This window comes from Mixophyes fleayi, chromosome 8 (assembly GCF_038048845.1).
Source record: "Mixophyes fleayi isolate aMixFle1 chromosome 8, aMixFle1.hap1, whole genome shotgun sequence".
Lineage (NCBI taxonomy): Eukaryota > Metazoa > Chordata > Amphibia > Anura > Limnodynastidae > Mixophyes > Mixophyes fleayi.
In genome coordinates, this window is record NC_134409.1 from 119,345,430 (window position 1) to 119,363,533 (window position 18,104).

General features: G+C 39.3%; 1 protein-coding gene across 1 annotated transcript in view; it reads right to left on the bottom strand.

Moving 5' to 3' along the window:
• The window catches only part of CFAP20DC (CFAP20 domain containing), a 264,360-nt gene that overhangs the window by 222,789 nt on the left and 23,467 nt on the right, over positions 1–18,104 (bottom strand). The window contains exon 5 of the mRNA XM_075183330.1: positions 2,860–2,932. Within this exon, the coding sequence (XP_075039431.1) occupies positions 2,860–2,932 (73 nt within the window). The remainder of the gene's footprint in view (positions 1–2,859; positions 2,933–18,104) is intronic.

Consider the following 18,104-nt stretch of genomic DNA (forward strand, 5'->3'; position numbering starts at 1 on the left):
GGTGAGGGGCGAGTTAGTAAAATAAAATATTAGTTTTGTTACTTGCTCTAGTTTCATGAATCTATGCATTCAAATAGTTTATAATATATCCAAAATAGCTTAAACAAAAAGTATTAGGTTCTTTAAACTGCGTTCAGTATGGTGCCTTTATTTAGTTAATGCATGCTATTTTTTATGCTGTGAGATTTTTCCTTTCTATAACAAAGGAAAACTAAAAGTACTTATTGTGACTAACAGTTTCCGTCTCACCCGAGAGCTAACATATTCAACTTACTTGCTTAAATGAAGGCACATTTGAATATCACAGAGAGATAATAAAGTGCTCCAATGAAAAAAACAAACACTTTCATAGTAGACGCAGAAGACCATCAAGTTTTCTAAAATATTCAGTTCAAACATACTGTTACATTTCTATTCCACATGGAAATATGTTTGTTGAGAAAGACAATACGGGCCAATAACTTAAGGATGTGAGAAGACTCTTAAATAATTGCATGGCTAAACGGCTATTATTGAGTTATTTTGAGTGTACATGCTAAACAATTAAATGCACCTAGCTGGGTGCATCTAAGCTGGGTAAGCAGTGGTTTGTCCTTCTATCCTTTATGTTTAAATTACTTGTAGAAATTAATTAATTTAGAAATGCTTCAACCATCCCACAGCCCAAGTCACTAGGGGTCTTTTTATGAAAAGCAAAATCTGCAGACCCGCGATGCTTCTCTACATGTGCAAGTACAACCACTTATTCGCCAAGCGCATTTAAAGGGAAACGCTCACTTCACGGTCTTTGGAAGCACCCGCGTTGGGGTTGACTCAAGCCTAGTTTTGCAGGTTGGTGGACAAACCAGAGAAGGTGCACAGGAGGAAAGAGTGGAAATGTGCTGCTCATTCCTCAATATTTGTCTTAGTACATAGACCTCATGGCTCATGGAGTAGGAAGAGAACAAGCTGGATGTATAAACTTTATGTCATATAAAATTGCATTTCACATGACAATCTTCCTGCACCAATTTGCCAGAAACCTCACATCACTACTCAAAACATTGTATATGCTGCTGTTGACACTTAGATGCTTGTATCATCATAATCAGCTATCTATGTAGCGCCACTAATTCCGCAGCGCTGTACAGAAAACTCACTCACATCAGTCCCTGCCCTTTTGGAGCTTACAATTTAAATTCCCTAACATACACAGACCGAGAAAGACTAAGGTCGATTTAATAGCAGCCAATTAACCTACCAGTATGTTTTTGAAATGTGGGAGAAAACCCGGAGCATCCTGGAGGAAACCCACGCAAACACGGGGAGAACATACAAACTCCACACAGATAAGGACATTGCGGGAATCAAACTCATGACCCCAGTGCTGAGAGGCAGAAGTGCTAACCACTGAGCCACCAAGCTATATAGGCTAGATGCTGATCCAGCCCCTCCACATCAAAATTGCCTACAGCATAACATGACTTTACTAAAATAGTCTGTGCTGCTGTTAACTTTCTAATGTTTAGAAGTAGTTTCAGTCCTTCCTACCTCCCACTTTATCTCCTGTGCATCCATATGTAACTAATGAGTAAAAATGAGTACAATAGGTGCCCTGACCCTAGTCAAATGACCCAAATTAAAGTTAATAGGAAACACCAGCCTGACTTTAAACATTTCTCCCCATCAGTCCCCATTGTCACAGCGCTCCATGGCTTCAGCATCTACCATAGACCATCTATAGAGAAAAATGTATTTATTCTACCAGTGATTAAAAAATTTTGTGGATTTGGAAACAGGTAAGCATTAGTGTCCCAATGAACCCTATGCAGAGGTACATATACAGCACATATAAAATAACTGAAATAATAAAGATATTAGATTACAAACTGCTGGTAGAAAGTTATGGGGTTGCTGCCAGTAGAATTCTGCCCCCCCTAAGCCTGGATTTATGTGGGTCTATGGCAGGGGTGGGCAAACCTGTCCTCAAGGGCCATATCCAGTTCATGTTTTTAGGATTTCTTTAATCATGTACAGCTGAGTTAATCTATTTGGCTGGGTCAGTAATTATCCCACCTGTTTCTGCAGACAGAAATCCTAAAAACATGAACTGGATATGGCCCTTGAGGACAGGTTTGCCCACCTCTATGGGATTATGGGATTATGCAGACGTTGCTTTGAAAACAGCCCTGGAGGCACAGCATGCTACAATAAATGTATACATTTATAATAAGGCATGGAATAACATGTCTGCTTTTGGTACTGTATGTTCCAAATTATCATCACAGAAGGTGGCAAACAAGCATTCACAGCAGTGTATTTCAGTTCTTGCAAAACGTTTCATGCTCTAAGTATATACACAAAACAGTACAACAGGTCTCAAAATAAAATGTCTAGACTACCTCATATAATTATATAGTATAAAAAAAATAATTTCAATTTCATATGTTGCAATAGAATCCTCATATATGGAGATTATTTTTGTTTGTTAATAATTCTTTCCACATATTCCACAACTTGAACATGGCATCCAATATACATATGTATATCCTTTATTACTATTTTTTTCACTATAGTTATATCCTTTATTACTACAAATCCTCTCCATGTTCTGTAAGCCGGCCTGATAGGAAATGCTGTGCATTTGATTAGCTTTTAGTTCATTTAAACAGATGTAATGTCCACGCTGTCGCCCAGGAAATCTCAGAATATACTGGTGCTTAGGAAATAACAATTAAATTAGCTTAATTACTGCATGTCAACTTGATAAGTCACTGTTTGTAGTGGCAAATCTGCCAGATGCAATTAATGGTTACTGATGCTAATTCAATTGATAAAGTGTCTTCTGCACAGAAAGAATGAAACTGCTTAGTTACTTACAGTAATTCAGCTGAGAAGTCTTGACCAAGTGGGATGTAGAGCTGAAGGATCAGGAACCTCTGGATCAAACCAACTAGAAGTGACAACAAAAAGATAAACCACTTTTAGTGTTTTATATGTAAAACCAAACAGATTTTTAGTTTCACATTCAGCATTCACAATAAAACTAATGAAAAGTTGCAGTTGGTTAATGATTAAAATTTGAAAAAACCAAGGGCTAGATTTACTAAGCTGCGGGTTTGAGAAGTGGGGATGTTGCCTATAGCAACCAATTAGATTCTAGCTTTCATTTATTTAGTACCTTCTACAAAATGACAGCTAGAATCTGATTGGTTGCTATAGGCAACATCCCCACTTTTTCAAACCCGCAGCTTAGTAAATCTAACCCCAAGAGTACAGCTTTAAAAATACTGACTGTCTCTTGAAAATGAAGAACAGTTTGTAACCACGAAGCAAACAAGGTCCTCTGACAACAATGAAGGGGTTAAAATAAATCTTTATTTCCATCTAAAAAAAGGAACAAGAGAACAGATCGGAGCTGGCCGGACGTAAAGAGGGTTTACGTCACTCTCAGGTTAATTCCTGCTCCATCTTTATTGCAAACCTATCTCAGTGTATGACAAGTCAGAAGATGTATCAAGAGCCATTTGGGATTATTATTATAGCACTTAGGAATCTATAGATGTAGAAGAAAATATATTGTAGCGGAACTCAGCAGTAAAAGCCTGCTGCGGAGACCAAAATCAGACGTACAATGAATTCCTTTTAGAATCAGCTTCAGTAATACCATGTCACATTGAGTATAAAAAATAATACATTTAAAACTCTCCAGGGCCCTAAATATATAACTAAAAGGGATACCAACAGACAATAAATTAGCTGTTCAGCTGTGATATATCATAAGTACAGAGTGTACAAATTTAGTTTCTGTGTTGAAGAAGTAAACTGGGATACAACATACATTAAAAAAATATTTATAGCACAAAAAAAATCATACATAGTATTTAATTATTTACTATAATTAGATGAAAAATACTGCAATGTATGACAAACAGTGTTTAAAAATTTATTTATTTTCTTTGAAAAATAACCCCTAAACGACTCTTCGCGCTATATTGGCAAGATCAAAACATTCAGCTAAACTAAATCAAAAAGGTTCAGCTGAAGATGATAAAAAGAAAAAGAAAAAAGAGTAAAATTGATTGGAAGGTCCAGGACATAGAAAACTGACATGAACAGAATATAGATAATACAATCAGAGAAATATATATTCAAATGGCCATGAGAAGAAATGGCAGGGATATTTGTATATATTAGAGTAAGCACACAACATATACACAATTATCGTTTACAAATGCCTCCTAAAATGTGCAATTTCAATCCCTGAAGATCATTGTAATATCTCATAAAACAATGCAATATCATCCTGTCGGTGCAGGACATAGTTGCCAACATTGGCAGCTTGTGTCCCGGGAGGTCCGGGGGGCAGCTGGGTGTGTGGGGGCGAGGCTCGAAGAATCGTGCCGGGGCCAAAATGACGTGTCCATGACGCCAATAAGCCACACCCCCTCCATTTACTTTCCAGAGCCGGCCGGAAATCGGGAGAATTGCCCTCTCTCCCGGGAGTACGGGAGACTGACCCAGATTTCGGGGGTCTCCCGGATATTCTGGGAGAGTTGGCAAGTATGGTGCAGGATGAGGCCCATGATTGCAGCCTGCCCACATTAATCAGGGAATATCTCACCCCCCCACCCATTCCCTCACATCAGAAGGGGCAAAAATGAACAACCCTGCAGTCAATGTCATACTCACGTGCTGAGATATGTGCTTACCCATTTAAACACATGTAACTGCACAAAAACAGATGCATGATGTCACAAAACAGGCATTCGTGCTGCAAGACCACAGTTATATAGCTGTAAATGACATTTTGGGGTAGATGTATCAAGCCTTTTAAAAAGCAAAAGGATTGGTGTTGCCCTTAGCAACTATTCAGATTCTAGCTATAATTTTCTAGAATGTACTAGATACATAGGAACTAGAATCTGGAGAAGAAATTATCCTGCGCTCGGTATATCCCATATTGTATTGTTGTCAGTGGTTATCCTTAGCACTGCATATCTGTGTGTATCTAGCAAAATGAAAACATGCGGTATTAGTTCATGTTTTGATCTAAACATTTAATCCTGCATCCCAAAGTTAAGGGCACCTCATTATATGCAGGTCCTACACTGACTTATATGCTTCAAACACCATTAAAATGCAGTTAAAATCAGAGGCATTCACCTCCCAGGTATAGGGGATTACATCTAGCAAAGGCTGGCTTGTGAGCCACACCCAAATGGGCCTTAAATAGGCTTTGATGGACAGCTGCTAAGACAACATAAGGCAATATTTGAGACAAAACCAGAGAAGAAATAAGCCTGCGCTTGGTATATCCAATGTTATATATGGTACCAGCTGTGTGGCAATATAAATGCCCATATATGCATACAAAACAAAAAGACAGTTGTTGTCTGCGCTTATCCTTAACACTGCATATCTGTGTGTGTCTAGCAAAATGAAAACATGAGGTAATACCTAGAGCTAGAATCTGATCGATTGCTATGGGCAACACCACCGCATTTCCAAAATACCACAAATCCTGCCTAATATGTCTTCTAATCACATTTACATATGATGCCACTGACATTATCTTCCAAATTTCAAGAGAAAAGTATGGAGACTGATTAAAAAAAAAAGACATAACTAAACAAGTAACTGTTTCTATAAAAGCAGTAACCACAATATGTTGGTAGTCTTCTGAAAGGTGTCAGGATGTGGAGGTTCTTGTTGTTGCTGGCTCCCAAGCAGGCGATGTACAACTGATCGTGCGAAAACAACAGATCCCTTAAGTAGAATCTGGACACTTCGAAGCATTGTCTCTGAGCCTTGTTGGTAGTGATGGGCAAAACACAGCTTAATAGGTGTGAGAGATGAGAAATACTAACAGGGGAGATAACTGAGTCTTCATCATTTATTGCCGTATCCATAGACTTGTATGATCTCCTCACCAGGGAAATAGCAATACTCATTGATGGGTATGGTGGTGACATTCTTTGCTGCTAAAAGGTTCACAATATAAAGAAAATATACCAAAGTGTCTTAGAAAAACAGGTGTTTGGAACTGCCTTCACTAAGCTCGTTCAATATTCTTATAATCAACCGAGTATAACATTATTTATTAATGGGTTGGGTGAGGGAGCCCATCCACATGACCAGAGGAACCAGCCAGAGTTATATTACAATCCTGGGATTTATTTCAAGGATAGGAGAGGCTGAAATCAAAATACTGGTATTCGTTGATGACCTGCTTCTATACAGAGCTAATCCTGAGCATAGTCCATCCTCTATTATGGAAAAAATAAAAGTTTAGCAAAATATCTGGATTCACAGTACATTTTGAAAAGACCCTATAATAGGGCCCTGACTTTAGGCAATAGAACAATACCATACTGGAGCAGGTCACTTGACTTACAATGGGAAAAACAAAACAAAGTATCCCATATCTTGGTATACAATTTCCAAACACATATACAACTTGTATAAGTTAACATTGGGCAGCACGGTGGCTCAGTGGTTAGCACTTCTGCCTCACAGCACTGGGGTCATGAGTTCAATTCCTGACCATGGCCTTATCTGTGTGGAGTTTGTATGTTTTCCCTGTGTTAGTGTGGGTTTCCTCTGCGTTCTCTGGTTTCCTCCCACACTCCAAAAACATACTAGTAGGTTAACTGGCTGCTAAAGAATTGACCCTAGTCTGTGTCTGTGTCTGTGTCTGTGTGTGTGTGTGTGTGTTAGGGATTTTAGACTGTAAGCCCCAATGGGGCAGGGACTGATGTGAATGAGTTCTCTGTACAGTGCTGCGGAAATAGTGGCGCTATATAAATAAATGATGATGATGAACATTAAATTGATACTTGATAAGTTAAAATATGGCAACATTTACTTGGATAAATATACAAATGGTCACCTTTCAATACTCTACCCACTTCAGGCACTTTCTATTACTCATAAAGACGAAAAACGGATTACTTCAGCTTTTATATATTTAATTTGGAATGGCAAGAAAACATAAATTAGTGTAAAAATTCTACAGAAAAATAAAACAGAGGGGTTATACATTTTCCAGACATACCATGTATAACCAAGTGGCTATCTGCTGATTCATGAATATGAACCTAACTTATTTTCTCCTTCTCCCTAAGGGAGATATACAACAAGTACCTCCGGAGGACTCTTGATCAATTACAACATGGTCAGTTTGGCATTAGATTAGAAATAAGTGGAATGCCTATGAATCCTTATTCCTCCATCTGCTGGGAAACAACAAATTCAAAACAGGATCAGCATATTCAGCCTGGGCGGGGAGAGGCTTAATATCCATCAGACCCCATACTGATGCTAACACCAAGAAACCATTTTTAAATACCCCTTCAAGCTCTAAACTATAAAATATACATCCACATACTCTGCCCTCCCTCAGGCTCAACATTTCATATGTAAAACAATTTAATTCTTATCCCATTGGTTGCAATAACCAACTGGAAAATCTTTTTCAAAGCAAATAAAATACTCCAAAGGCCAGAAAAGAAGCCCAAAGGCCAGAACAGAAGCCCAAAGGGCAGAACAGAAGCAACACTAATACAAGGAAGTGGAAAGCTTCTTATACTCTTGGCACTTGCTAAAATATGAATTTTACAACATCCATCCTTGTCGATTGTTTAAAAAAAGATGTATTGTATGTATTTAAAATGGACTGGCTGGAAGCTTCCATTAATAAAGAACAAAAGGGGCAGAGCTTCTTCCTAATCTGGGGAAGCTTCCTTATGCAAAAAAAGCTACATATTAAAATCTGTTTTCAATTGACGGGCTGGTACGGAACCAGAATTCCTTTAGACGACCTGCCAATACAAATTTAGGTAGAGAGGTAATTGCTGAATCACATCTGCTGGCTGCGTGGGGTCACTTTCCCTCCCCCCCCCTCTTCCCCATAAATACACCTCCCCTTTCTCCCCAGTCCTAGTAACCTCATTTATTTTCGAAGTGGAAGAGGGAATTTGATACTTAACAGAGTATTATGAACATTCAGGTTCCCTCCGTCTTTCCTTTTCCCTCACTTTGACCAATGTTAATTTTACAATTATTTTCATACATTTAGGTTAAAAAAAAGATGCGAGATGACACAGTCACAGCGATAAACAATGCGTGTGTTTGTGTATATGTATGCAATCAGCTGACAACTGCCTACAGCAAGCAGTGACTTATATAACGAAGCTGAGTGACATCACAACGGCTGTTTATGATGTAAGTCATCACATGACCAGCCTAGTCAACTCTTACATCTCAACCTGTCTGCATTTCATGAATGAATGTAAAGATTCACATGTTTCCTTACAAGGAAACAATCAATATTCCTTAGACTTGAACCTTAGAATGAAGATGTTTCAGTTTTTTTCGTGTCAGCTGTGACCTAAAAGGGAAGTGGGTAAAATATTTTTAGACCTACGTACATCACACTTGCCAACTCTCCCGGAATGTCCAGGAGACTCCCGAAATTTGGGTCAGTCTCACGGACTCCCGCATCTGGCCCACCTACCCACTTCAATAAAATTAGAGACGGAATGTACGGGCGGAGGGGGAGGGGCTTCACGGTTTGCATCATTTTGGCCCCACCCCCAGTGATGTAATGCTTGTTTGGGGTGTTTTTACACTGTAAAAAGACCCAAAACAGGCATTACGTCACCGAGGGCGGGGCCAAAATGACCTGAATCGCGAAGCCCCACCCCCTCCGCCCGTACACCCCTCCTGCCCTCCAGGATCTCCCGGACCAGCCAACATAAGGTTGGCAAGAATGACATACATCAATTGTGTTTTATGTATATCAAGACAAGCTATATAGCCAGAAATGCAAATTGCTGGTTACTAGTCCAGGATTAACAAATTGTGGACAATACCTGCAGTGTTTTGCTGCTGTACTTATCACCTAATAAATCTTAAAACAACACAGGAAATCCAATGATAGATTCATAGGCTATGACAACCGGCTATGACATATTATGCCACGACCCTAACCTCACCGATTTTGAAACCAGACTCCGATTTATTTAATTTTTAAAAAAACAATTTTTCAGACTTTAAAATGTAAAGAATGTATTTTTTAAAAAATAATATAAAGACATCAACTCTGAACAAGGGCATTAAAAGTAAGAAGTAAACAGTATTTTTCTAGACCTTTTCCATTCACACTAAGGAGACAATGATGAACTGAAACGGCAAAAAATGACATTAGGAAACAGGCTGAAGATGGTGCCACAAAGGCTCCTTGTTACTCTGACACAAACAATGATTCAACTTGTCAAGCAAGACAAACACGGTGTATAACCTTTACAGCCTCCTCCTCGCAAAGACCTAGCTGCTCGAACATTCTTGTGTTTCAATATCAATGTGGACACTGAGGGAACAGTCTGTTTCCATCTCCCAACATTTATACCTTGGTTCAATTTCTTTTATTTTTAGGTTGTGCTAGGTGAAACAATCCAGAAAAGTCTGGTCTGGAAGGCACCTGGCTCTGATACTGTTAATATTTACCTGACATTTATGCACAGAGAGGTTAGCCCTTTTGTGGACAGAACAACTATTTTTTGAGAATGCCGCCTTTTACGCCTAATGATGTCACCTGTTCCAGAATGGATAAGTGCTATTCTCAAAATGTTATTTTTATTCTCCATAGTAGAATCTCCTGGCACTGCATACTGACACTCAGCTAGTAGTACACCTACGTCTCATTTCCACATTTATATTCAATTTAATGCATAAGTAGCATAGTGATTACCATGACCTAGGTGCATAACTCTACATTTATCAGCATTACATTTTATATGCCAAGCTCATTTATAAAACAATTGAAAAGGACATAGCTCAATACCCATCACTGCGGTACACCGTGTATAACTTTAACCCAGTCTGACTCTATTTCGTCTATATCTACCCTTTGTCTACTATCCTGTGTACATAAATTTTCCCCTAGACCTCGTACTCTCATCTTATGGACCAGATTGTTTTGTGGAGCAGTATCAAATGCTTTATACAGAGCTACTAAAATCCAATTTGAAACCGACCTCCTTATACAAACTAATCATATCTGTTAGATATGATTGGACCTTCATAAAACCGCGTTGGACACGGTAGGGCTCACTTGGGCGCATTTGCGATTTTAACATACAAAAGACATGGGTAAAAAAAAGCCTACTTTATGTACATATGTTCAGTCTTAAAATATGTTAAATTAAGTAATGTGAATCGACTGTGACTTCATATAATATTGATGAAAATGGATTAAGGACTAACAGCTGAAGTGGTCAATACGCAATTAGCCAATCAGAAGCAGCCAAAGAATACTGCTGATAGTCACTGATACGTCTCCTGACAGTCGTGTCTGCAAATGCATCCATGTCTAATTGAACATTTACGTTAACACGTCCTTATTGTATCCGATGTACTGTTGCCCGCCACTTTCCCCCATCATTCGCCTCTCCAGGTATAAGGAGACGATCGTAAAAAAAAACCCAGATGTATGACCATTTATAAATGAGTTCCTGTGTAGAAAACTATTTTCTACTATATATTTCAGAATCCATAGATATAAGAAGTCTGTCAATTACTGAACTTACAGGTATATTATAGGGCAAAAAGACTTATCTCCGGCCCCCTATACATCGATGGGTCACTCGGTGATAGAATCCTGCACTTTCAGTTTCCCTGCGCATGCATGAACCAGCTAACATATTTCCTGAGACAAAAAAATACATATTGAAAAATTCGGATGGTTATCACATTCCATGTTTATTTTTTAGCTGCTCAATATTATTAATTTTAAGTTTCTTGCTGTTTGTGTACTGTCTAATACCGCTTTCATACTGCTGCCCCGGCAATATCCCGGGTTTTTCAAGCCGGGTTTTTGCCGGGGCTCGGAGCGTCCCAGCTCAGAAACACCATTCATACTGCACCTCGGACCCGGGAATTTCCCGGGTTGACCCCATTCATACTGCACAAGTCTGTGCCCTGGCAATTTGTGGGAGTCATCACCAGAGCAGTTTTCATTGGCTGAAAAATGGTGATGTCATTAAAAGGTGACTGTTTTTTTGACGCATAAAGATGATGCAAAAGTGGGTGGTGATTGTTTACCACATTACTTTTCATCATGGCCAACGACTCACTTTTGTGTAGCCCAGAGTTCATGTTTACTAGTGTGTTTTTGCTGTTTTATGCAGCAAATAAAGGCCACTAACTTTGGGAAACCTATTCCACCATGTAGGCGCCTTTCTATTGTGTTGTGGTGGTATGCTACCCCTGGAGAATACCGGACAATCTCCTGCTTGTTTAGAGTGGGGATATCCACGGTGTGCACTCTAGTGCATGAAGTCACCACGCCACTGCTGGAAGCCCTGTATCATCGCTTCATCTCCTTACTGCAAGGTCAGCGCCTGGATGATACAATTGCAGGATTCCTGAAGCGTGGGTTTCCACAGTGTGCTGGAGCCATAGACGGGACAATAATCCCCATCATTGCCCCCACAAACAACCATGCGGATTACTACAACCGCAAAGGCTGGCATTCTGCAGGCTGTGGTTGACCACAACTATTGGTAAGCATTTTTTATGGGGTTTTTTATGTGACTGTGCCATGTGTAATGCGTATTGTAAAACATTGCTATATGTATTTTTTTATGTCAGTTTCACAGATGTTTTCATCGGCTGGCCTGGACGTTCCCATGACGCCAGAGTTCTAGCAAATTCAGACCTTTACCAAATTGCTGAGGAAAGACAAGATGGCTGGCTGTTCCCTAGAGAGGTAAATATAGGTGTAATGTTGTATGATGTTTTTGTAATTGAAGCTTATATACTATTGTTTGCTATCAATATTGTATGTATTTACTGCCCCTTTTTATATATAGATGTACCACTTGCAAAATGCATCTTCACCATATAGTACCAAGTGTACTGCGTTATGTGACCAATATTTTTAACATGGTGACGTGAAACTGCATGTTTTTATTTACAGAAATCTACGTTTGTTGATGGTGTGGAGATACCGGTACACATCATTGGGGATGCTGCTTACCCTTTGAGGCGCTGGCTGATGAAGGGGTTCACTCAGCAACATCATCTGTCTCAGGAACAGATCCGGTTTACACATACCCTCAGCTCGGCTCGGATGGTGGTGGAAAATGCTTTTGGGTGCTTGAAAGGACGTTGGCGCTGTCTATTGAAGTGCATTGATATTGACACCAAGCTTGTGCCCCACGTGGTTGCTGCTTGCTGTATTTTACATAACATTTGCGAAATACAAAAAGAGCAATTTCTACCTGAGTGGAATGTGCAGGAATCTGAAATGCCAGTGCTGTCAGTGGACTCCAGTACTTTTGAAGGAGAGCGCACCAATACCTCTGCTGAACTTATTAGGACCACCCTCACTGCCAATTTGACCTCACTTGTTTGAATGTACCACACAAATGTAAAAGTAAAAAAAAAATGTTAATTTCACATATTGTATTTTGTTTTGTACATATTTCCTCAAATGTCTCTTCACAAAAATATAAAATGAAAACAATACAAAAGTGCTTAATTGCATGTAGAAAAAAAAAATAAATATACACAAGTAGTAAACAGAAGACGCAAATGTGCCCAAACAGTAAGTGCAAATTTGCTTTTCACGTAATATGTGAAGCTAACGGCGTGTTTCCAGATCACACGTAACATACATGATAACAATTAACTGTTAAACATTTGTCCATAAAACATGATTATTACAATTGCCGATATTGTGGCATTTCTGGTTGTGGAGTGGTTTGGTTACCAGGTGGGTATTCTATGTTGGGGTTACCCATAGGTTGAGCATGTTGTGTATTCTGTACCGGGTTTGGAGGGTTATTGTTGCCTAACATGGGTTGCCCCCGCTGGTACATAGGATAATGTCCGTCATAATAGTAAGGACTTGGAGGAGGTGCCTGCACCCGTGAGAGGAGTCTGTCCATGAATCCCATCATACAGTCACGATTTTCGCATAACACGCGTTCCTGCATGTTCATGATTTGCATGAGGAAAGAGTCCTGGAGATCCCGCTCATTGTCCATGAAACGCTGCAGTTGTGTATTCTCGTGTTCCCTCATGGTGCTGTCCATCTCCCGCAGTTGATCCATTATGACAGTTGTCATTGTTTTAGTTGCTTGCTCCATTTTGTTGGGGCTTTTGCGTTTTTTAGGAACGTTGTAAACTGTATGTAGAAAAAAACACAGTAAAACATACATTAGAATATATAATGTGGCAGAACAAAAAAGCAGTGTTGTAAGCTGATATGTGCTTGAGGCCTCCTCCCTCTTGCCCAGTAGTTTTGCACTGCAACATATGCGTGTTAATGTTTTAATACTTTGGAGTGTATTATATTTGTCTTTTGAGCTTTTTGTTGATATAGTTCTCTTTTTTAAGTTATGTAGATATATTGGTATTTGGTTTGCATTTATGTTGATATACTTCTCTTTTTTTGCCAGTTATGTTCAAAGATTTTTTTTTTTTTTTAAAGTTATGTAGATATATTTATTGGTATTTGGCTTGCATTTCTGTCGATATAGTTCTCTGTTTTTGGCAGTTATATTTATACAGTTAAATTTTTTTTTGACAATTATGTAGATATATTGGTATGTATATATAGTTGGTTATTATGTGAGATTATTAAAGATACTTACTGTTGGAGCGTAAACTGGGACCTGGCGTAGACTTTGACACCGGCACTGGTTCTGGCTGCGTTTCTTGCAAGTATCTGTAACGACTTGCGCAGCAGGGAATGGCTGTGAATCGTTCAGTTCCTCCAAAGAAATGTTGGTGTCATCTGTTGTGGCAGAGCACTCCAGTTCTGGGGTGTCTTCTATAGAATCTTCTATTATTACCGTTGCGGCCTCGCTTGTCTGTGTGCTCTCTGGTGGTGTTGGTATAGCCGCATCCACATTGCTAGAAGATGACAGTGCAATTGGATTTGTCAGAGGAGAATGTCCAAAGACCATATAGCACTGGTCATAAAAGGGCCAGTCCATTCTTGCAGCGCCACTTTTGCACCTGTTGTGGTAATGGACTTTAGTGTACTGCTTCCTCAGGGACATCAATTTGTTCAGGACTTGTTGCTGTGTCCTCTTTATGCCACGTTGTGTGAGTATTTTGGCGATGTTGTAGTACACTGTGGCATCCTTCACAGTCCCAGTCACTTGCCTTCGAATTTCTTCCTCCCCTCTGACATTCAGCAGCTCACGCACCTCTTCTTCCATCCAGTGTGTCATAATTGCTGTTAATACACACTTTTTCAGTGAAATAAAAGCAATTTTCTCCAACAAACTCCGATTCTGCTTCAGCTTGATCTGCACTCCACCATCCACCATTTCTCCTAAACTCCTTCTTGAATCTTCCACGGGCTCCCACCGATGACATCATCCTCCAGAGACAGGCAGACAGCCAATCAGCTTGTTTTCTGTGCAACCCGGGTTGAAAAACCCGGGTTGCACCATTCATAGTGCAGGCAACCCGGGTCCGAACCGGGAATTACCCCTCGATAAATCCCGGGTTGAAGACCCGGGTTTTTAGACCCGGGATTTTTGACTTGTACCATTCATACTGCACCAAGACCCGGGTCGTTTGAGCTCGCCCCGGCAAAAACCCGGGATTTTGGTGCAGTATTAATGGGGTATAAATCAGGACAGCATGGAGGTTTGCAACCAGTATCTTACTTGTGTCTTTTTCAACATGTTTATCCATACTTGCCTACGTTCTCAGAATTCCCGGGAGGCTCCCGAATTTCGGGGTGTCGGAGGACCGGAAGAGTGGGCAAACCTCCCGCATTCGCCGAAATTCACGGCATTGAATGGTGGGGCAGAGATTAATTGCGTCATTAAGTGCCGCTATGACAACGTCGCCACGACCCCTCCTACCCCCAAGTCACATTACTTCTCCCTCGGATCTCCCAGGGGAGAAATTTAAAAAGTTGGTATGTATGTGTTTAACTACCCATAAGGGCACTGTCAAAGGTTTCACAGGAATCCTCTTTCTGGACAGGTCATAAACAGACGAACCCTCCCCTATATACTCCATATTCACTGCCAAGCTATGACTTTTATCCAGCCAAGTGTCAGTTATACTGATTATATCATAATTATTTGTCAACATCATGCTCATTCTAGTTCACCTATGGTATTTAGAAGACTCCTATGTGACAGTTCAATTGCCCATTTCCGCTCATAACGATGCTTCATGTGCAAAAACATCCTATATTTTCACTTCACGTTATTCTATTCTGCACCTTTTCGCAACCAAAAAAAGGCTTTTCACACCCAATGTCATTTCCGAAAACAGATGATTTAATTTTACAGTGGGGAATGAGGGGTTCCTGAAAGAGTTATATTTAAATAAACTTTAAACCTTCCCAGAAACAATGCAAGAAGAGAGGTAGGTCAGGGCGTGGGCACACAAGTTATGAAGCCACTGATGAAAGTGTTAGGGTGAGAACCAGTTGAGTGAGTCTATTTGATGTGTGATTTACCAAGTGTCTATGCTTATTAACTTGAGACAGTGCTCTATGATGCACTGCTGTATTTTGTTTTATTGTGATATATTTTCACCTGGCATATTATGCTGCTGCCCAGGCCTTTTTGAGTGGTTTATTTGCATATTTTACCTAACTTGGAAATCTTTGCAACTCTTTTCATTGTTTTAGTAAGGTTGTGTCAGTAGTGTTTCACATGCTAACCAAAGCTCAACCTATCCTGCACTATGTAGGCAAACAGGACCAAATTCAAACAGCCCTGATTCATTAAGGAGCATAATTGCCGATACGTGCAGTATTTTACATAAAATCGTACTGCACATGCCCAGAACCAATCAGAGTGTAAGCCAGAGAACGCAAAGGACCCTTACTAGAGCCTATGTTTTCATGAGCAGAACGGGGAGGGGACTGGGTGTATGCATACAGTCGATGTACAGTATGGGCGTGCCGGGCTAGAGTGCACGCAGCAGCGTCCGATTCAAGCTTTGGATATCTCAAAGTGACGTGATTTTCTTTTGTATTGCTTGCACCAGCTACAGGTCTGGTGTAGGTGCTGATTACTAGTGACGATGATCACACATGCACACTAAAACATGTATTGCAATCAGGAGCAACTGTAAAAATTAATTAAGAACATCCTATAATATTTCATTTATTTTTTAAATGTTTTGTTTGTTAATGACTGTAATATTAACAGATGACAATCATAGAATTTTTTTTTTTCTGTGCGTTCCTTTGGGACTTTATATTCCACTTACATAATGGACATCTCCTGCAGTGTATTATCTGTTACAGCAGAGCTTACCTAGATCCATATTCATCAACAGACGTATCTTTATATTCGCTCCTTGTTGAATAAGGACGCGTATATGCCCGATGTACGTGCATTTTTAAAAAAAACGCACATTACGAACATTTTGCATTTGTTAATGAATCGGACCTGGGGCTAAATGTATGAAGCTGAGAGTTTTCCGGCGGGTTTGAAAAGTGGAGATGTTGCCTATAGCAACCAATCAGATTCTAGCTATCATTTTGTAGAATGTACAAAAGAAATGATAGTTAGAATCTGATTGGTTTTTCAAACCTGCCGGAAAAATCTCAGCTTGATACATTTACCCCCTGGTGTCTGTAGGTGAATATTCTGTGTCAGCATAAGCATGTGTAATGCTACTTAATTGATAATATTCATGAAAATACATCCTATTAGACAATCAGGTGCCAGTGAGGTTCTTAGAAAAAGTGGATCTGTCAACTGTACACAGTGGAGGCATTAATTCACTAGGAAACAGTGCCTCATGAATATAAGTCAGGCCTCATGAATATAAGTCAGCCCCCATGAATATAAGTAAGGCCTCATAATTATAAGTCAGGCCTCATAATTATAAGTCAGGCCTCATGAATATAAGTCAGGCCTCATAAATATAAGTCAGGCCCCATAAATATAAGTCAGCCTCATGAATATAAGTCAGCCCCCATGAATATAAGTCAGGCCTCATAAATATAAGTCAGGCCCCATAAATAGAAGTCAGGCCTCATAAATATAAGTCAGGCCCAATAAATATAAGTCAGCCTCATGAATATTAATTAGGCCTCATGAATATAAGTCAGGCCTCATGAATATTAGTCAGACCTCATAAATATTAGTCAGGTAATATATTAATGGTGTCCCTGGTTCCTAGCAAAGACAAACATTGCATACTGGTTCAGCCCAGAAATTAGATCTCTCCATTGTGTGTAGGTGACAGTTCCACTTGAACTTATAGGTTGCATTCTCATCAATATTGGTTCAGTCCCCAAAATGCTGCCACCATTCTGTGTAAGCAAGAGGTATTTTAAGGCTATCTAAAGTTACTAAACGTTGGCCACTGCCATTTTATATTGAGTTTTACTCCAATAAATATTAGTATTCATGAACTGCACTCCGGTTTTAGTTGTAATATTACATGATGGATGACAATGTGAAAATCTGGAGTGGGAACACTTTATATTAATGCTAGCAATAAACAAATTAAAGACTAATTTATTGTAGGGATATATTAATTTACTATACAAAATTCTGCTGATAGAAATAATTGAAAATATGCTAGTAACTTCAGAATAATTAATCTTTAAACCATTAGCACAGGACCACACTTTTTAATCCATCTCTTTTATTATATTGTGCTTATGCAGAAGAATTGTGAGACTATCTTTAGTCTTCTGTTAGGAGAAAATATCTTAGTTTAATCTTTCTACAGATTCCTATTTGCTTCCATTAAAACATGCTTATCTGCTACAGAAACCTTCAATCACTAATTAAACGACATAAAGATTGACATTTCAACTGTTAGTTGCTCTGCTGCATCAGTAGACCAGATATCTACCTTAACTTGGAAGTTAACTTAAAAAATGAAATCACTTACTTTAAATCTCCAACCAAGATGCATCTTTTTATGTGAAATGATGCATGGTCATTTTATACTGACATATCAATCTTACAATCTCAGCCTTTGCTGAATAGAAGCCACAATGAAGATCTCTTGTGGAGTGGATATACAAAGAGCAAGAAATTATTAAAAATATAGAGCAGGACATATATTTTCTGAATGATATATCAATGAGGCTCAAAAAGTCTCCTAGC